This window comes from Mustela erminea, chromosome 21 (assembly GCF_009829155.1).
Source record: "Mustela erminea isolate mMusErm1 chromosome 21, mMusErm1.Pri, whole genome shotgun sequence".
Lineage (NCBI taxonomy): Eukaryota > Metazoa > Chordata > Mammalia > Carnivora > Mustelidae > Mustela > Mustela erminea.
In genome coordinates this window covers 24,842,382-24,864,305 of record NC_045634.1, presented here as the reverse complement: position 1 = coordinate 24,864,305, position 21,924 = coordinate 24,842,382, and the positions used below count along the sequence as shown (strand labels likewise).

The window sequence follows — 21,924 nt, the reverse complement described above, 5'->3', positions numbered from 1 at the left end:
ATAAATCAAAAAATAATTTTGTGGAGAAAAAAGTACTGGACAAAGGATTTTGAAACATTGATTTTAGAAATTTATTTACATATCTTGGATGGAAGCAATTGATATAGTTGACTTGGAATTCCTGGAAAAAAAAGAATTTTTTTTTAACATGGGAGTGCCAAGTATACTTGATAAAACAGAAACAAAATCTCTGCTCTCTGTCAAAGTTGCTGTGTGCATATACAATGTAGAGAAGTGATACAAGTAACAACATGAGTCTTAACAAAAGAGAAAAAATCCTATCTCTCTCTCTCTCTTTTTTTTTTTTTATTAATTTTTTTTTTATTTCCAGCATAACAGTATTCATTATTTTTGCACCACACCCCGTGCTCCATGCAATCCGTGCCCTCTATAATACCCACCACCTGGTACCCCAACCTCCCACCCCCCGTCCCTTCAAAACCCTAATGCGGGGCTTGAACTCGTGACCCTGAGATAAGACTTGAGATCAAGAGACAGACACTTAACCAAATGAACCACTCAGGTGCCCCCAAAGAGCAAAGGTCCTAAATAATTCCAGTATATAATAAATTGGATACAAATCTTATAAGACTAAATTGTATTCATCTTAAAAGTTTCCTTCTTATTACTGTACTCTGGCTAGTGCTCAGTGGGTGAAAAAAATCTTAAATACATCTCTACTAATTCACCACAATATTACTTACCTTTCAAATCAGGAGCCAAAGGCCTACTCCTAGGACTGGAGGTGTCTTCATAAGTATCGTAGTTGTCCAAATGGAATTTCTCTCTTCTTGAAATATAACCCTTTTTGGATGGGTCCTTCTGTTGACTACAGATTTTTTCACTTAGATTTAAATACTCTCTTTGAAGATTCCGCATCTCAAATTCTAAGGTATCCCTTTCATTTTCTATACTTCTTACATAGTTTTCTAAAAGTATTTTATCTTCTGCAAGTCTACTGATGCTATTTTCAAATTTTATATTTTCTTTACTATGTTTTTTTAGTTCTTCTTTTAGAATCTGATTATCTGTTTTAATTTCCATTACCATTTTTGATAACATTTCACATTCAGTGCCCATTTCTGACAAACTATTCTTATAAATACTTGCTTCTGATTTTGCATTTTTTATTTCTTTCAGAAAATTCTCCTCTGCAGTAGATTGGTAGGTTTGAATATTCTCAATTTCTCTTTCCATCATTTGTCTAGCAGCAATAGATTCTTGTAATGTTGTTTCAAGATTAAGTTTTTCATTTTTAACTGTTTCTATTATTTGAAGAAGCGTCTCTTGTTCAGTTTTTGCCAACCTTTCTTTCTCTTTTAGCTGCATTATCTCTAGTTGATTTTCCTTCAGTTCATTTTCAACTGAGCTTCTTTCCTTTAGAAGCTGGTATGTTTTTTTCTCTAGCATTTCCTTTTCATCTTGTATCAATAGAATATTTGTTTTCAGTGATTCCATTTCCATACTCATTCGATTATTTTCATTATTGACAATGGCCATATCATTTTGGGTTTTGTGTTCTTTACTTTTTAGTTGATCTAATGTTTCTATCATTTGTTGCTTCTCCAAACAAAGTTGACTGTTTTTTTCCTCTAGAGTTTTGTTTTGTCCTACAAGAACATTATATTTACTAATTAATTTTTTCAATTCTTTAAGACATTCTTTACCATCTTCTTCTGTTTTAGTTAACTTGGACTGAATAGCATTCTTTTCTTCAACCAGATTCTTAAGTTCCTTTTCATACGTTTCGATTTTCTGTATCAGAGATTGTGTAGTAAAGACAAGAGGTTTTATTTTGTTCTTAAGGGTTAGATTTTTATTCTCCAGTTCTGTTACTTTTTTCTGTATCTGCATAGATTCTTTTAGGTAATTCTGTAAGTACTGAATTTTTGCAACACACTGCTCAGTAACAGAATTGACTTTGGATGTTTTCTCATTTTCAAACATTATTGGTCCTTGTTTTGATAGTGGTCGTGTCTCTTTGTCTTTCATTTCATATTTTGTTGGGTCAAAGAATGACAGTGTATGCCTTGGAACTCTGGAATGGAATTTTAAATCTGTAATATTCTTGCCAGTGATAGGAATTTCTTTACTGTTTTTCTCATTTCTCTTTCCCCTGTGCATTTCACTCTTGGATAACCTTTTACATTTCCTGCAAAAATTCACATGGAATTTTGATACGGTTTCCCTGAATGGGAGTAATTTGTTTACTAATGCCTCTAATTCTGAAATTCTCTTTGATTTTATATCTTCATTTAAGTTATTTTCTATATTTTCTTCCTTAATAAAGTTAGTTTCTTCTTTGTGACTGTGGGACAGGTCATATTTACCATTTCTTGGAACATTTGTGTCAGTTTTTAAAGTCTGAAGTTCATTTGTAAGTGCCAGTTCTCTATCATGTGACTTCTGTAGTTCTTCCTTCATTTGTTTGATAGAATAGCAGATATCATCTAAATTTTCACAAAATCCATGCTTGAGGAAAGGCTCAGTAATTTTGGATTTATCCAGAATTACTGTATCAGCTTGAGACATCACATTTTGAGGTGCATGAGGTAGAAAACTATAAAGGTTATTATAATTCTTTAATATGTCAGAATTTTCTGAGGGGTTCATAATTATGTTTGAAGCTGAATTATCTGTTGAAGTTCTCCAAGTTAATAGGTTCTTGAAATGTATTTGGGATGGAATATCTATACCTTGACAGAGATTGTTAACAGTATCACTGCTGAATTTTTCTTCTGTTGAATGAAAAGTGTTGGACTCCTCAAAAGGATGAATTTTCTCCATAGAAAGGACTTCTTGATTCTCTATAGGCTAGTGACAATAAAAAAGCATAGTATAAATGTACTATCATTTGCCACAAGATAAGAAAATCAAGAAAATATTTTGTGGGGGATTTATTTTTACAGCCCAGATGAACATTTTATCCATTTCTATAGGCAAAGAAGCCTAATGAATATGACTCATTTTCTCCAGAAAAATCTAACAGCAGTTATTTTGAGATCTGTAACTCTGGTCTTCACAGATTGCTTAGAAATTATATTTATTTCCTCAGAGGCTGACATACATGGGCCAACCCTTCAATATCAGAAATAGAAATTTAGAACCCGTTAAGAGACCATTGTAGATAGATGGGGAAGATAGAAGCAATAGGTCAAATGCAATAGGAAATTTAAGGAAGACGAGTATTTCCACTTTGGGCTATTTGTCAACCTTAGCTTGCATTCCTATTTCAGATGACTCTAGGGCTGTGTCTATTCTAGAAATGTGAGTTCTAATCACTGTAGACAGAGTGACTCTGGTTCCAGCCTGTTTCTAAAGAATTCACCTCAGGTCTTGGTCAATCCTAAAAGTAGAAAAATTCTTAAGTGGATAGACAGGCTAAAAAAATCTGCCTTATATTTCAATTTACTTGGGAATATTTTAGGTATTCCTCTGACAGTCCATTTGACCCTTGAAGAAGGTTAAAAATGTAAAGGTGAAGATAATCTGATTGTAGTAACGTTTTTGAAGTGACTGAATATAGAAATAGTTTTGTACAGAATAACATACCAAAGCTTTTTCAATGCATGTGCCGAATACTAGATTTTTTTCTGAGCTATATTGTGGGTTTTCTACTTCAATAATACTTTTGTTCAAGATTTCACTGATTTCAGACTGTACCTTTAAAAGATAAATTGATGTTATAATTTGATTTAAGATTTATACACTTATAAACTTATAGTTTATAAACTTCTAAACATATGAAACATATGAATGTATAGGGATAATAGATACTATAATTAAAAGATACCTTTAAATTTCCTGGACCTAAAAATTCTTTCCCATCATATAGAATATAAAACAAATGTATTTAATTTATAATAATCTCTATCATTAAAGGAACTTTTAAAGAAAATTAAAAATTTTAAAGAAAATTATGGCTTTATTATATCATATGTATATTATATATATGATATATTATTATATGGCTTTATAAGAAAAACTTACTTTAGTAAAATGATAAAATTTTATGAACTACATTCAAGTAATTTTGGATTTTGATTTTTTATATTGTTGAATAAAACAGAGACTTTTGATCTCTCTCATCAGAATTGAATCTTCTGTCCCCGCAAGGAGGAGTCTGTCTTCTCTTGCCATTTCCCTGCAGCTGCTTTTAGTATAAGAATATTACGATGAAGTTTATATTGGATCTTCAGTGAGTATGTGTTGCGTTATGCACCGCCAGTATCCAAACCCTATCCTTCTGTTAGTACTATCCCCCATTTGTTCTGGATGAAGTCCATGTGCCTTTGGTGATCCCACTTTCAGCTGCGTATGACTGAGAGCTAACCAGTCAGAACACTGCCTTCCTTTCAACGTGATTTATTTATTCAAGCACTGCATATGACACAATCTCAGGCAGTCAGAATCAGGCCAAGAATTCAGTATAAGGGAGAAAAAAACATTGTCTCTTTGCCGACTGGAATCTGGAAGGATAAAAGCCTAGAGCTTCTAGAAGCCCTTTTGGTACCACATGGAATCTGAGAATGCAGTACAGTGGAAAGTAGAACCAAAATAAAGAGTGAGATGGTTTCTGATGACCAAAGGCCTGATCATATGGATTAAGCCACTGCCAAGTGAACTGTCCCTAGGATTTTCAGTTACCTGTGCTGATAAAATATACTTTTTCCCTGGGTCAATTTGAGTTAGATTTCAGATCACTTATAATGAGAGTTCCCTTTTGTAGGCTATATATTGGTAGTATCCAAATTCAACTATAATAGAATGTAGTTTCCCTCAAATTTTGAGCCTGGAATATGTTGTGGCCTTATTTTATTACATTCTACATGAACGAATCAGTTGGCTAGTGGTCATTAGCTTGGAAATGTGGGGTGATATCTTAAGTTTGGGTATTTCCCAATAGAGATTAAAAGAAACATACCATGCTAACATTCTGCAAAGTCTGAATTCGGAGAGCCTGAAATGATTCCAGCTGATGCTGAAGGGCCTGTAATAAAATGAAACATGGTATGAAATTGAACCATTTTGAAATTGCTATTATTTCTTATATATGTTCCCCAAAGTTGCCTATTATCAGAAATGATCACATGAGGGTCAAAGGACTCACATTCTTAGTCATTCTTGCTAATTCTCCAGTGTATTTTCATGAAGATTTTTGTGAAAAATCCACATGCATTTTGGAAGTATTTATTCTGAAAGAGATCAGCCTTTATACAGGTATTTGGGGAAAAAAACAAAATGAAAATGAACTTACTTTCAGTGCTGATTGTGGTTGTATTTGATTTTCCGATTCTGATATGCAGCCATATTCTAAAAAGAAAATTGAAAAACCATTATGATCTAATTCTTAAGTTTTATTTTTAAACAACTGTAATAGAAAGTAGTCTCCTAACTTTCTTGGATAGTGAGACAGAGATATGAGAATTTGATGTCCATATTAGGACATCAAAGAACCCAATGCTAGTCACATAATAAGGTCAAGAAATAATTTTCACTTGGCTTAAAATACCTACTTGAGGTTCTAATAATGGTTTTACTTTTATAATAAACTATTAATTTGTAATGCCAAACTTGGAACTCTCAAAAACTCAATTATCTTTGTTTCCGCAATATAAACTGCATTAAAAAAAAACTAAAACTAATAATCCTGTAATGGGAGACCTTTGACAAAGTACTGTGTAGGTCTCAGTGTCTATGAAATGGCCATGTGATGTTTTTCCTCATCTTGGAAAACAAATTGGACTTACCAGCACAATTTTTGTCATGCTCCTAAGCAAAGAACTATAAAGATCCATGTGTTCCTTCCTAGAAAATAGGTTATGGACCTCTAACAGGGGAGAGACTATAAACTGTTTGCAAATTTCCTGACATACACCTCTCTTTGTCCAAATAGGTTTTTTGCTTGCTTTGTAAATTTTTATTAAATAATTAAAAAAAACATTCAGTGTCCCAAATGAAATGAGAGTTATGTTGGAATGTTCCCCTAGGCTGACAATTTCTGCCCTGAGAGAAGTTTTCAAAAGAGGTCAGCACATCTCTCCTTTGGAATGACAGTCTGCCAGATGTTATAGGAGCTGGTTTGCAGAGTATAGGACCCCTCCCACCCCCATCTGGCAACTGGCATCATCCCTGAGAGGTTCAGAGCCTGGAGCTATTTGCTTAATTGAAGAATCCCACCTTCATCAGAGGGCAGGGAGGGACAGTAAGTCTGTTTGGATGTTGCTTAGCTTTGTATCTTACTAGGAATAAAACAGTAGTCTGAAATGTTCATCTTAGAGAGATTAAAAAAAAAAAAAACTCAAGTGAGATCTGGAAAAATGCAACAAGTCATCCCAAAGTTTTTCAGACTCTAAGAACTTCTAAATGAACTCAAATTGCAAATCCAAACCAATATATTACCTAGAAGCCTACCACCCAGAATCAACCATTATGGATTTTAGGTACTCTCCTTTTAGTCAGCTCTCTATGCATATATGCAGAAAAAAAGAAATTATTTTAGAACAGTGGGATCATATTATACATGTTACGTTTTTAAAAAATTTTTTATTTTTTATAAACATATATTTTTATCCCCAGTGGTACAGGTCTGTGAATCACCAGGTTTACACACTTCACAGCACTCACCAAAGCACATACCCTCCCCAATGTCCATAATCCCACCCCCTTCTCCCGAACCCCCTCCCCCCAGCAACCCTCAGTTTGTTTTGTGAGATTAAGAGTCACTTATGGTTTGTCTCCCTCCCAATCCCATCTTGTTTCATTTATTCTTCTCCTACCCACTTAAGCCCCCATGTTGCATCACCACTTCCTCATATCAGGGAGATCATATGATAGTTGTCTTTCTCTGCTTGACTTATTTCGCTAAGCATGATACGCTCCAGTTCCATCCATGTTGTCGCAAATGGCAAGATTTCATTTCTTTTGATGGCTGCATAGTATTCCATTGTGTATATATACCACATCTTCTTGATCCATTCATCTGTTGATGGACATCTAGGTTCTTTCCATAGTTTGGCTATTGTGGACATTGCTGCTATAAACATTCGGGTGCACGTGCCCCTTTGGATCACTACGTTTGCTCTATGACCCAGCAATTGCACTATTGGGTATTTACCCTAAAGATACATGTTACTTTTGATAAGTAGTATTAAATTTATGTTTCTTTTTAATAGAACAAAGAAAACTGCAGTTAGTTGAAGATATCACTATTACTCAGATTTTTTTCACTACATGAACGATGATTATTTCCTATAAGATTCCTTTAAGCTAATGAAAACATATCATGAGAAGGACTAACAGACTGGAATTTTTATATTTTTTTAATAATGCGTACTTCCTTTGTATTCAGTGTTGATTTTTTCCCTGCCAAGAAGGGGGAATAAATGATGAGAAAATTAGCTGTAATTATACTTGCTCTCACATTTACTTCCCACATTTCATGATATTTGCTTATTACATTATTTTCACACTGTGATGTTCTATGATGTTTTACATTTTGTTATGTGACCTTAATTTCCACAAAGCTATTTAAACACAAAGATGGGACATTATTATTGTAAATATTTTCAGCTTTCAACTTTATTCTTAATGGATTTACTGTTCAAAATTCCATCTCCTTTCTACCTCTGCAGCATCAGTTTCCCCTTTCCACACAGGTTTCCTTTGTCTTGTTAGGAGGACTTAGAAGTTGAAGGCTAAGCACAGTATTTCTTTCTAAAACTGAGTATGACATATGAGTCAAAAGAAATTTAAAGACTCAGTAAAGGGATATAGAAAATACAAGATTTTAAAGACAGAACATGAGATTTACATACTGCTACTGCATATATTTCCTTCTCTCCATCTCGTCCTTCTTTTCTGACTATAGTATGACTGCAGTTACCATGATGCTTCTTTTCGTATGGCTCAGTGAAACCTGAGCAACTCTGCTCAGAATTTCTATTTTCTTTGACATATTGTAGATATTTTCTCTAGACATTCTTCTTGGAGTCTATTGGTCTGTTCCTCTGAGATAGAGTTGCAGAGCCATTGTGTTTTCCGATCTGTTTTCTATAGCTTAAAAATTAGGTGAAGGGGTCTGGTGGAAAAGATATCATTTGGAGCTGTGAAAGCCTCCGTTGGAGGATGTGATCTCTGGCATTTTGTTGTTCCCTGAAACTGGGTAGAAATCTAGAGGAGATATATCTTATTACTGTAGGGAGATAGTCTCCTGATTGGGATCACTCCCTCAATTCAAGATGGAGTCCTGGAACTAGGACTGCCACGTAAGATTGTAAAGGTTATTCACTACACAGGCGCTCCTGGCCAAAAGATACATGTGGGCTGAGATGTGTGCCATGCTCTACTACACTCAGCTGACTGGTATCCTATGTGGGTTTACATGTGCCCAGAGTTGGATATACCTTTCTCTAATCCATGCAGAGGCACCCCATGAGCTAGCGGCAGCCCTACTCAGAACTTCTTTCTGCAGAGCAAAGTAAGCCCCTCTTGATCAGTGTCCAGATTTACTCATCTATTCTCTTAGCTGTTCCTCTCTAACCAACCTAAAGCCCAGTCAGCAGAAAAGAAGACACAGGTATTTCTTCTTTTTGTATTCACAGTGGGAGGGACATAAATGAGTATTTTCAGAATTTTGACTTGTTTTATTGCTTCTGAAAGTCAGAAGCCAGTCTGTAGTTTGCCTTGTCAGAATCTCCTGGTTATTGATTTATTTATTTATTAGACAGAGGTCACAAGTAGGCAGAGAGGCAGGCAGAGAGAGAGGAGGAAGCAGGCTCCCTGCTGAGCAGAGAGCACGACACGGGGCCTGGGATCATGACCTGAGCTGAAGGCAGAGGCTTAACCCATTGAGCCACCCAGGTGCCCCAGAATCTTCTGTTTTTATCTTTGGCCTCAATTTTCCAATTTTATGTCCTTCAGGTGCTGCTGGTGAAGTTTTTGCTAGTTTTCTAATTTTTTTTTTCTTTTGTCCATTTCTTTTGGTACTGGAGGGGGAAGATCTGGGGTCTTCCTTGACTCTAAAATCTCTATCTGAAAGTCTAGAATAATTTTTAAAAGTTAATGATTTAGTTTTTGTTTGTTTCATATTTAGTGATTCATTCCTTCAACAACATCATTCATTCAAATATTGACTGTCTAGTGTGTGGTATGGCCAATTGTAGGTACTAGAGACACAGCAATAAATAAGACAACCAAGACTCCTATGGAACCTACTTTCTGGAGAATGAACAGAAAATAAAAAGCAAATAGAAATAAACAAGATACTTTCAAATAGTGGTAAATAACACAAAGAGGATAGGCTAATGTGACAGGGAGGATGGGGACAGCCCTGGAGAGGTGGTTGGCAGAGGCCTATCTGGCCTGGTCCCTGGCCTGAATGTGGTGAGTTTTAGCTAGGGGTGCTCTGGACTGCTTGTGAAATGAAACCTGTCACCACCTCCACTGGAACTGAGGCCCTTCAAAACTCTCTGGTCAGGAGACATGGTGTGGGCAGGGGTATGCGCTGATATTCTAGGGGTGGGACCTTCTATGCTGGGGCTGAGGCAAGCATGTTTGAGAAAGGCAGTTCTGCTGGCTTCAGCCAAGATTACCATATGATGAGAAGAGGCCAGCCATGTGAACATCTGTAGGAAGAGATTTGGAGCAGAGGACATGGCAGGGTCCTGAAGTATAACATGTTTGCAGGAAGGAAAGTCAGTATGGCTGTGGCTTAATGAGCAGACGGAAGCCCATTATGATTAGAGGTCAGAGGGGGAGACAAGGGCTAGATTATGTAGGCCCTTGTGGGCCAACCTGAGGGGTTTGGCATTTATTTTAAGTGAAATGGGAAGCTTTAGAGTGTTTCATTCATGAGAATGATTTGCTCCGAAAACAAACATATATAGGTCACTCTACAGCATGATAATGGGTTATAAAATGGCAATGGCAGAGGTACTTCGGTAATCCAAGTGAGAGACAAAGTTGTCTTGGACTAGAATGGCAGAGGGGAAGATGCAGAAATGTAGGTAGATTTAGGATAGGTTTTGAAGATAAAACATTCCTAGGGGATTAAATGTGGCCAGAAGAGATGAAGGAAGGATGCCTCCTGGCTTGTTTGGTGAAATCATACGGATGATGAGTGCTGATGTTATTTACTAAAATGGAAGAGAATGGAGTAGGAAGATGTTTTAGGGAAAACTTTTAGATATGTTAAAGTTCGGTTTTCTGTTAGTTGTCAAAGTGGACATCAAAAGGCAGTGGATAGTCCTGTCTCTTGTTCAGAAGAATGGATATGAACACTATATTGGAAAATATAGATGTCACTGCTGGCCTAGACAAGGGCAGTTTCTGTGCAGTGACAGGCACGAAAGTCTGAAAGAAGTGGCTAGAGAGAATGAAATGTGAACATTTGTGGGCATTGAGTATAGGCAACTCCTCTGAGTTTTACTGTGGAAAGAAAGAGGGTGGCTAGAGGAATAGAGTGCATGTTAGAAGAGATGTGAAGGTCAGGACGTGCCTGCTTCCTGCTGGAATCATGTAGTAGGAAAAGGGAAGAATAACTCTGGAGAATGAGGGAGATTAATTGCTGAAGCCAAGTACTTGAGAATTCCAGGAGAGCTAGGATAAAGGGAATGAGCTTTGGCTGAGCAGGGACAATTCTTCCATTGAAACTGGGGACAGCAGGAACAGGAGCAGGAAGATGGTGGTGGGAAGGTGGTGGTGGGATAGGAGGATCCCAGGCTCACTTTGTCCCATGAACACAACTAGAAAAAAGGAGAAAAGAATTGTACAAAATGAGAATAGATTTAGGGAAATCAGTGACTCTAAATGTAATAATATTCATATTATGGGAGTCCCAGAAGAAAAGAGAAAAGGGGACAAAAAATTTATTTGATGTAATAGCTGAAAAATTGCCTAATCTGGGGAAGAAAACAACATCCAGATCCAGGAGGCATGGAGATCTCCCATCAAAATCAGCAAAAGCAGTCAACCACCAAGACATATTGTAATTAAATTTTGCAACATATGGTGATAAAGAAAAAAAATCTTAAAAACAGCAAGACAAAAGTCGTTAACTCCTATTCTTCTCAAACTATTCCAAAAAATAGAAAAGGAAGGAAAATTCCAAATCCATTCTATGAGGCCAACATTACTCTGATACCAAAACAAGATAAAGACAACACTAAAAAGAGAACTACAGGCCAATATCTCTGATGAGCACAGTTACAAAAATTCTCAAATGCTAACAAACCAAATCCAACAATACATTAGATCATTCACCAAGATCAAGTGGAATTTCTTCCTCAGTTGCAAAGGCAGTTCAATATTTTCAAATCAATCAACATGATACATCACATTCATAAAAGAAAGGATAAGTGTGATCACTTCAGTAGGTGCAGAGAAAGCATCTGACAAAGTACAACATCCATTCATGGTAAAAACCGTCAACAATGTAGGTTTAGAGGGAACACACCTTAACATAGTAAAGTCCATATATGAAAAATCCACAGCTAATATCAAGCTAAGTGGGAAAAAACTGAGAGCTTTTCCTCTATGGTCAGGAACAAGACAAGGATGTCCACTCAAACCACCTTTATTCAACATAGTATTGGAAGTCTTAGCCACAGCAATCACACAACAAAAGAAAATCCAGATAGGCAAGGGAGAAATGAAACTTTCAGTATTTGCAGATGACACAATACTCTGTGTAGAGAAAACCCTAACAAATCCACCAAAAAGCTGTTAGAACTGATAAACCAGTTCAGTAAATTTAAGATACAAAATCAACACACAGGAATCTGTTGCATTTCTATACATCAATAATAAAGCAGCAGAAAAGAGAAAGCCAGGAACCAATCCAGTTTACAACTGCACCCCAAACAATGAGACACCTGGGAATAAACTGAACCAAAGTGGTGAAAGACCTGTACTCTAAAAACTCTAAAACACTGATGAAAGAAATCAAAGATGACACAAAGGAATGAAAAGACATTCCATCCTCATGGATTGGAAGAACAAATATTGTTAAATGTCTATACTATCCAAAGCAATTTCCATATTTAATGCAATCTTTATCAAAATACCAATAGCATTTTTCACAGAACTGGAACAAACAATCCTAAAATTTGTATGGAACCACAAAGGACCCTGAATAGCCAAAGTGATCTTGAACTAGAAAAGCAAGCCAGGAGACATCACAATTCCAGACTTCAAGTTTTATTACAAAACTGTAGTCATCAAAACAGTATGGTACTGGCAAAAAAACACACATAGATCAATGGAACGGAATAGGAAATTGATAAATAAACCCATAATTATATGGTCAATTAATCCTTAATAAACCAAGAAAGAATATCCAGTGGGAAAAGGAGAGTCTCTTCAAAAAATGGTGTAGGGCAAACTGGACAGCTACATGCAAATGAATGAAACTGGGCCACTTTCTTATACTTCAACATAAATAAATTCAAAATGGATTAAAGGCCTAAATGTGAGACCTGAAATCATAAGAATCCTAGAAGGGAATACAGGCAGTAACTTTTTTGACATTGGCCATAGCAAATTCTTTTTAGGTATGTCTCCTGAGGCCAGAAAAATAATAAAATAATAAAATAATAAAAATAATAAAAGCAAAAATAGACTATTAAGACTACATCAAAATAAAAAAGCTTCTGCACAGCAAAGGAAACCATTAACAAAACTAAAAAGCAATCTACAGAATGGGAGAAGATATTTGCAAATGTCATATCTGATAAAGGGCTAGTATCCAAAATATATTTAAAAAAGTATACAAATCAATACCCCCAAATAAATAATCTAATTTAAAAATGATCAGTTAACACAAATAGACATTTTTTCCAAAGAAAACACACCGATGACCAACAGACACATGAAAAGATGCTCAACATCACTTATCATTAGGGAAATGCAGGTCAAAACTACAACGAGACATCACCTCACCTGTCAGAATGGCTAAAATCAACACAAGAAACAACAGATGCTGGTGAGGATGTGGAGAAAGGGGAACCTTCTTGCACAGTTAGTGGGGATGCAAACTGGTGCAGCCGCTATGGAAAACAGTGTGGAGGGTCCACAAAAGATTAAAAATAGATCTACCCTATGAACCAGCAATTGTACTACTAGGTATTTACCCAAAGAATAAAAAAAATACTAAGTCAAAGGAATACATGCACCTTGATATTTATAGTAGCATTATCTACAAGAGCCAAATTATGGAAATAGCCCAGGTGTCCATCGACTGATAAATGGATAAAGAAGTGGTGTGTATACATATATATGGGATACTATTCAGCTATAAAAAAAGAATGAAATCTTGCTATTTGCAGTGACATAGTGGAGGTAGTATTATGCTAAGGGAAATAAGTCAGAGAAAGACAGATACCATATGATTTCACTCATGTGGAATTTAAGCAACAAAACAAAGGAGCAAAGGGGGAAAAAAGAGACGCAAACCAAGAAGCGGACTCTGAACTCTAGAGAACAAACTGATGGTTACCGGAGGGGAAGGGGGAGGGCGGAGGGGGATGGGTCACATAGGTGATGGGGATTAAGGAGGGCACTGGTGTGACCAGCACCAAGTGAAGTTTGGAAGTGTTGAATCGCTGTATTGTACACCTGAAATTAATATTATACTGTATGGTAACTAACTGGAATAAAACTTGACAAACAAGAAATGGAGGACAGCGGATAATATGGGTACACAAGCAGGTAGGTCAGCAAATTTTAAGTTTGAGGGTCATGGAGTTTGGATCTGATTGCTGCTTGTTTGTTTGTTTGTTTTCACACAGTGTGAGATTATGTAATGAGTTTAGAGGTAGTGGTGAAGGGTTTTAGAGATTGAGGAAACAATAAGAGTGAAATAGTTATTTGGAGTAGTTTTGATTTATTGCTTTCTAAAGGCTATCAGAAAAACTTTTTGTTTTTTTATGAGTTTTGGAGACATTGGCTACCACTTATTCCCAAAGGAAAGCTAATCTTAAAATTCAGTAATACTTAAATAACCACATAGAATTATATGATTCTAGAATTGGAAGGGAAATTACCAAAGAGGCACAGGAGGGGGAACACAATCACAGGTCATCACTTATTAAGTCTTTGATAAACATGCAATATTGAGAGGTGTGTAGACAAAGTGAAAGATATGGTCCCAGCCCCGGAAGCTGATACTCTACTGGGAATGCAAGAAATAGTATTCATATTATATTGAATTAAATTGTCTAGCTGTCTCGTATTTAAATGTGAGGCGTGAAAAACAAGATAGTTTATCAGTGGGATGGCTTTCGAAGTACTTAAAGATATGGGGAATTTATTCTGAAACCTGCAGAGGATTATGTCATAGTCAGCCTACAGGCACACCTCATTTTATTACGTTTGGCAAATACTGTGATTTTTTACAAATTGAAGGTTTGTGGCAACCCTGTGTCAAACAAGTCTGTTGGTGCCATTTTTTTCCAATAGCATCTACTTATTTTGTGTCTCTTGTCACATTTTGGTAATTCTCACAAAATTTCAAAAATTTTCATTATTATATTTGTTATAGTGATCTGTAGTCAGTGCCAATAACTTGCTGAAAGCTTAGAGATGGTCAAAATTTTTTAGCAAAAAGTATTTTTTAGGGCGCCTGGGTGGCTCAGTTGGTTAAACAACTGCCTTTGGCTCAGGTCATGATTCCGGAGTCCCTGGATGAGTCCCACATCGGGCTCCCAGCTCCACGGGGAGTCTGTTTCTCCCTCTGACCTTCTCCGCTCTCATGCTCTCTCTTACTGTCTCTCTCTCAAATAAATAAATAAAACCTTCAAAAAAATAAAAAAGTATTTTTTATACTTCATACATTTTTATGTACATTTAAAAAATAGACAATGCTATTGCACGCTTAGTAGACTACAGTAATATAAACATAACTTTTATAGACACTGGGAAACCAAAAAATATAACTCGCTTTATTGTGACATTCTCTTTATTGCAATGGTCTGGAACCAAAGCCACAATATCTCTGAGATATGTCTGTGTTAAGTGCATACCTGTAGCTAATAGATGAAGGAGAACAAACGAGTTTTTAAAATGCAACATAGTAATTACTCAGTATAAAATGTTAAGTACTCTGTAGCCAAAGCTTTGTCATTCTCAGATTCAAATGCAGAGTTTTGCTCTGACAATATAAATTCGTTCTAGAAGGAAACTGTTTTACAGAGCCTAATGAGGTGTGACACCGTCTGCTTGGGGCTTTGTCAGGGAAGCTACAGAGTCAGGCTGCCTGTGCTTGAATCCTGGCTTTGCCATACACTTGCTATGAGGGACAACACAAGTAGTTACCTAGTTTGTAGGTAAAGCCCTTTGCAGAATAGAATGCATGGTACCAACTAAATGCTCAAAAAATATTTATTCCAATCACTACTGCAGAGACAAGGGTATTATGGATATGATAATAAGTCAGGAAGTTTCAAATTTCCAGTGGCAATGGAGGGGAGGGGTGGCTGCTTGAAACTCGTCAATGTTTCCCATTTTGTGCTCAATAATGCGGCAGATCCTGAGGCAGAACCACAGTGCCCCGCCCCCCCACGATTTCCTTGCTGATCCTCTCCCTTCGCTTTCCGATTTCACCCCAACCGTTCCTCAAATGTGCCAGGCATTCTCCTACCTCAGGGCCCTCACGAGTTGCTGTTCTCTCTGCTCAGATGCTCTTTCCTTGGAAATCTGCTCTGATTACTCCTTTACCTCCTTCAGGTCTTTGCTCAGAAGTGATCTGCCCAGTGAAGTCTCCTACCACCCTACTTAAAATAAAATCGCACACTCCTCCCCACCTCCAATACTCCCGCACCCTCTCTGTGCATTACTTTTCTCCATGGGATTGACAAGTCCCATCGTACACACAATCTCATTTGTTCCTTCCAGGAGAAGGTAAGCTTCGTGTAAGCAGGGATTCTGCACATTTTGTTTGCTGTTGGATCCCCAGCACTTAGGACAGTGCTTGTTCAAAAATATTTGTTAGACGAATGAATGGATGGATGGTTGGATGAATGAATGAAGACTTGGGTAGAACAGGGCGCTAAAAGCCGCACACGGTGAGTACTGAAGTTTCAAAGCATCCTTCACATCTTCATTCCAACCAATCAAGGATTACATAGGCTAACCACTTGCTCTTTTAAAATTAAAGAGACCTCAGAAATACTATAGAGTTTCTTTAAACTTGGCATTATTTATACAAGTGGGGTTAATATTCTGTTGGTTAGTACTCAGGGAATGGATCACATGGTGACAATGAGGTATAGATAGAACAGAAAAAGAGGACAGAACAAAGCCATACCTCCTAGTTTTGCCATCTAAGGCAGCACCTGAGTTTGAATCTATGCTCCTAAAAATCTGCCCTTGCTAGACCTTGCACTTGTAACCCATCTGTTTTAGCCAGATGGACTGTGGCTCTTAAATAAATGTATGTGCTATTTTGCACGCAGCTTCATGTTCTGTGATGTTGGCGTCTTTCCCCAGAGCCCTGAATCTCACTCGTGTTAGGGAACACAGGATCTTGCCAAATTAAAGTACATCAATTTCTTCTCACCTTAAATACTCTCTTCGAGGTAAAGATGGAGCTGTCGCAGCCTCTCTATTCCCTGTGAAGACTCTTACTCCCATGTTCAGGTTTTCCTATGCACAAGGATGCCTGCATGTCTTTGTGGATGGTGGGGCACAGAAGAGTTCTGGCAGGTCACTGCACTGTCCTGCTGGCCTCCTCTGGGATGCTGCTTATACTGATGGCTCCTGGGCTTCCAGCTGTCTTTGGTCTACTCAGATGTGGCTGCTTTAGCTCTTCTTTCAGGGCCCCTCGATAAGGCATTTGTGAAGATCCTGAGTTTAGGAAGGTGCAGAAATCCTGCCCTGATCTCAGGTCACTTCCTTCAGTGCCTCTGTGTCTGGATTCCCCATTTGCCACGTGTGGGTTTTGGGCAACCGGGGGTCCTAACTTAGCACATCTCTTTAGATACCGCCTTCTACCCAGAGTGCTCTGTTCCTTCCCTGGCTTGTCACACTGACCACCAGGCTCTTCCAAGAGGTGTGTAACCTCCTGGAGCTTCTCTCAAGGAAGTAAGAATGCCGGATTCTCAATATGATACCCCTAACTGGGGATTTACACATATCTTATTTGTGGTTCATGGGGAGCTTGGAATTGTAGCTCTTTGCTTATTTCAAACAGCCTCCCTATACAATATCTTGTAGTCCACAAATATTTCCTGTAAAAAGTATTTTCTTTTGGGAAAAGTGTGTATCTTTTTATCATCTGCCTAAAATATTCTTCTTTGGTATTCAGAGAAGCAGTACAGTGTAGCACGATAGGTAAGGCTGGACTCTGGAGACTCCCTGCTGAATATGGCTTTGTCACTTGCCACCTGTGAGACCTGGGGAGGGAGGTTAGTCACTCTGTGCCTCAATTTCCTCATAAAATGTGGATGATGGTAGTACCTACTTCATAGGGTTGTTGAGAGGATTAAATGAATTGATACACTTAAATGCTTGGAAACCACATCTGGCACAATGTAAGTGTGCTGTGTTAGCTCTTTTTAGTCCTATAATAAAGTTCCCGATAGTACCTGTGGACTGGAAGCGCACCTGTCAGGCCCGTGGATTTAGGCAGGGGACCCCTTGTCTATAGTCAAGGGGCAGAAACATCACTGCAGTGGAGATATTACCTGTCTCACTGCCACCACTTTCCTTTACCCCGTCAGAGGAATTTAGGATCTTGGACGCTGAAAGGAGAACGCAGTCAACTTCGTCCTCTTCCTCGTGATGCTTCTCTGCAACAGAACCATAGGTGGCTTTCAGCTTGGTTGGGAGAAGGGAGGCGAGGCGTGTGATTCGGGACGCGGGCGCCCGAAGCGGCCACGGGAGGGCGCGCTGGGGCCACGAAGCGCGGCGGGACCGGGAGCCTCCGGGGCTGGAAGCAAAGGCTGGGCGTGGGGATGTAGGCGGCGGTTTTCTCCCCGGGGAGAGCAGGGTGCTCGGCTGGTCGGGAAGATCGGCTCTCCAGAAGGGACCCGCCTTGGTGCTGAAAGGGCCGGGCCGCAGGGGGACGGCGTCCTCCCCTACCCGTCCACTTCCCAGGGCTCCCCCTCAAGAGACAGCTCCCCAGCCCGGCTCTCACCAGGGCTCATTTCTGCTGCTGAAGGTCTCCTCCCAACTGCCTTCCCCCACGCATTCCGCCCAGTAGCTCCGCGCCGGGGCAGCCCGTTGCCTGGTAACCGGGGGGCAGGCCCCTTCGAGCCGCGGCGGGGCACGTGCGGGGTCGGGGTGGTGGGAGGCGGAGGTGCGAGCTGGGGTCCCGGTCCCCGGACAGGGGCGGTTTGCTGTGCCCTCCCAAACCAGGGGCCGGTCTCCCTGGGCAGTTTTCTCCTGCCGCCGCCTTCGTGACCACTTGATCTTGATCGTAGCTGGACTCTTAAGGCAGCACCTGTTGGACCAGAGCTGTGGGGACAAAGGCTCCAATGCTTGGAGACAGGCAAACACCTAGGAACTTTCTCCGTTTTTTATTTCATTGTTTATTTTGCTTCATTCCTCGTTTTTCAACCTATCCGCCGGAGTAGTTTCAGCGTTTGGGGATTTGAACAGTCCAAAATCAATATTGTGAAAGGACTTTTGTTTTTTTAAAAGAAGACCCCGATTTCCAATAATGATCTTAAAATAATAATGAAATGTATGAAAATGTGCACATTAAAGCTGTCTGCACTGATCTCCATATGTCAAAGCTCGCTTATTTCCTGTGCACCTGGGCGAACCACTTGCAAAGATGGATGTTGTGTTGGAATCTGGAACTCGTTCAACTAAGGGCTCGTTCAACTAAGGACTGGCGTAGCTGCAGGCGATAACTTTGTGTAGAACAGAAAATGACGCTCTTTAAGTAAAAGTTTTGATGAATATGTAGTACTTATTTTGCAAAGGCAACCATTACGGATAGAATATAAAATAATTGAAAGTTCAAAACTTAAGTCACAATAAGGAATTTAAAGTCATGATACAGTAATTTATAATAATTATATGTTTTGCTTTCATGGAAATGAAACTCATTATGGTAGTCAATGTTTACTTGCTGTGCTTTCTCGTTTTTCTAGAAGAATTTGAGAGTCTTTCTTGTGGCATTGTAGACAATTTGAGTAAATTGCGTTTTTGAGAATTTATGTTCTGCATTGATGAATATAGTGACAAAATTAACCCCCCATCTACAAAAATTTTCAGCAATGTGTAGTTTAACAGACACATTGCTGAAAATTTTTGTAGATGGGGGGTTAATTTTGTCACTATATACTCTAAATAATTTACAGTATTTTGAAGTGAGGATGTAGATAAAACACCACCACAATTTAATAAGTTAATTTCAATACTAATGAAATTTCCATAACAAATGCCATGTTTCATGTAACTATCAAAACCAATAATATGTTAATATAATGTAATGTTCTCTCATAACTCTAATTTGTCTATGTGATATATGTAGATTATGATGGCAAATGAATATTTGTTACTATACAGAAATTTCTTGGGGATTTAAATGGGAGGATTTTGCTACACTATTTAGTATAGAATATGAAAAGAAGATGGTAACTTGCAATGTCAAACTCAAATTTACGAGGTGCCATAATCTCATACTTTAAGATACTTCCCAGTCAGAAAGCAATTCTTAGGACAGTTTATTTGAGAAGTTAAATCAACAAGACCTTTGGATTTCAAACATTTTTCTTTTGTAAACTAAATCGTATCTATATTCTCAGAAGAAAAAAATAATGTGTCAAAAACTTATTGTAATTAACATAAAAAAGCCTATCTTTGGAGCCTACAAAGTTATAAAAATTAATACATTAAGAAAAATCTTTTAAATAATAAAGATGTCTATGATGTAAGTAGCATCCCCTCAGAAGAGGCCTCTTGTGTAGGGCCTCCCACCAACAATTACACATGGAGACCCTCTCTGGTGAGAGAGAACCTGGAAATTCTAATAAGAGAACACATCTCTGGGGCGCCTGGGTGGCTCAGTGGGTCAAAGCCTCAGGTCATGGTCCCAGGGTCCTGGAATCGAGCCCCACATTGGGCTCTCTGCTCAGCAGGGAGCATGCTTCCCTCTCTCTCTGCCTGCCTCTCTGCCTACTCGTGATCTCTGTCTGTCAAATAAATAAAATCTTAAAAAAAAGAGAGAGAGAGAGAGAGAGAGAGAGAGAGAACACCTCCCTAAAAAATGAGGGTGGATGGTAGACATATTTCTTTGGGGGCCTTCACTGCATTTCTGAATGTATGTTGAGGAAATCTTATCTGAATACTCAGGATCACTTAAAACCATTGTCATCTATCACAGCCAGTACTTGAAACTCCATTCTGAATGTGATTCAGTGACTTCCCCGATGTGAGCATGAGTTTACTTCTCCAACAACATTGTTCTGAGGATTACTGGGATCTTGTGTGAGGGTCCCACTACAGCAGGTACGGACGATAGCTGTGTCGGAGGACGACCATAATAGCAGCTCTAGACCTCAGAGTCTAAGGTGAGAGTTCATAAATAGTGTTGTTAACTTTTCCTTATTTAAAAAGATTTGATACTTCAGTTGAAAAAGATTCAACGATTTCTAGCTCAAATATCAGAAAAAAATCTATATTTTAATAAGTAGGGAAGTGTACTCTCTAATTTGTATTGTATATCAACTTTCTTGATGCATTTGTCCAACTTCTAAAAATTTTACATGGTTGCTAAGTAAATGCACATTTAGATGGCCTGTAAAATGTGAAGTCCTCATTATGTTTTATTTATTAAATTATTTTTTGATAAATTTAATAATTATGGAAAGTGCAAAGAATGATGTAATAACCCTTTGCTTCTATCTCCCAGAATTAACAGTTATAATTCTATTGATGTATTTGGCTTATATTTATTTAGACAAATTAAAGCGTTACATAGTCGTGAACTCCCTACCACTGCCTATCCTGTTCCTCCGTCCCCATGTTCTTCCCACAAGAAACCACTATAATGAATTTAGAGTATAGCCTTACAGTCCATTCTTACATTTTTATAGTAATTACATGTGTGTTCTTGAGTAATGTAGATGGTTGCTCTTGTTTGTTTTAAAAATTTTCATGAATGATATAATTTTGTTTTATTCTGCAGCTTGCTCCTTTTACTCAAAATTATATATTTTTTAGGTCTCTCTGTATTAAAAAATTAGGTCTGTAATTGAGTTGTGAAAATGGGCTTAAATATCTTAGTTCTGTTGTTGTTTTTGACTTTTTGGTTTCCTATTTATTTATTTATATACTTGTTTTGATTTTTAAAAAATACTTTGTTTATTTTTGAGAGAAGTGAGAGAGAAAGAGAGTGAGGAAAAGAGAGAATGAAGGTGATAGGCAGAGGGAGAGGGAAAAGGAGGCTCTGCTCCCTAGAGCCTGGTCCCAGGGGCTCAATCCCAGAACCCCAGGATCATGACCTGAGCCAAAGGCAGACACTTAACTGACTGAGCCACCCAGGCGCCCCGGTGTTTTTTTTTCTTTTTTAATTTTTGAAATTATCATCCACTTAAAGTAAAGTTGGAGCTACATGTTTCATTTTTTCTTGAACCTTTAAGAGGGAGTTGCTGACATGGTGTCCCATCACTCCTGAATGCTTTGATATGTACTTATAAGGACATTCTTCATTAAGAGCACAATATGGCTATTAAAATCCAGAAATTAGCACTGATACATTACTACTATCTAACCTTCAGACCCCACTCAAGTTTCACTGATTCTCCCAATATTGTCCGTTAGACAAAAGGGTCCAGTTCAAACTCTCGCACTGCACGTAGTTGTCTTGCCTTTAATTAGAGTCTCGTAAACTCAGAGTTTCCCATTTCATTCGGTGGGAATGGATTACCTTCTGTTGCTAACATGATTGATGTTGTTGCTTAAATTTTCCTAGAG

General features: G+C 38.1%; 1 protein-coding gene across 2 annotated transcripts; it reads right to left on the bottom strand.

Moving 5' to 3' along the window:
* Positions 1–64: 64 nt before the first annotated feature.
* Positions 65–18,232, bottom strand: CCDC110 (coiled-coil domain containing 110). Of its 2 annotated transcripts, none has more exons than XM_032329292.1 (7): positions 18,134–18,232; positions 17,682–17,786; positions 5,258–5,325; positions 4,925–4,990; positions 3,553–3,663; positions 705–2,814; positions 65–121 (listed from the first exon to the last, which is right to left on the bottom strand). In XM_032329292.1, the coding sequence occupies exons 1-7, from the start codon at positions 18,141–18,143 to the stop codon at positions 72–74; spliced, it is 2,520 nt and encodes an 839-aa protein (XP_032185183.1). In that variant the 5' UTR covers positions 18,144–18,232; the 3' UTR covers positions 65–71. The 2 variants fall into 2 exon arrangements, with proteins under 2 accessions (XP_032185183.1, XP_032185184.1); XM_032329293.1 differs by having other exon boundaries at positions 5,258–5,313.
* Between the last annotated feature and the right edge of the window lie 3,692 nt (positions 18,233–21,924).

What these genes read in the sequence shown, in the direction of transcription:
- CCDC110 (XM_032329292.1), bottom strand. An exon ending in AAGTGGTGGCAGTGAGACAG is followed by an intron (nt 5,326 to 17,681) that starts GTAATATCTCCA and finishes ATGGTTTTTCAA; the next exon opens with TTTTCTTTTTAGAATATGGC. An exon ending in TTTGGCTCCTGATTTGAAAG is followed by an intron (nt 122 to 704) that starts GTAAGTAATATT and finishes TTTTTTTTCCAG; the next exon opens with GAATTCCAAGTCAACTATAT.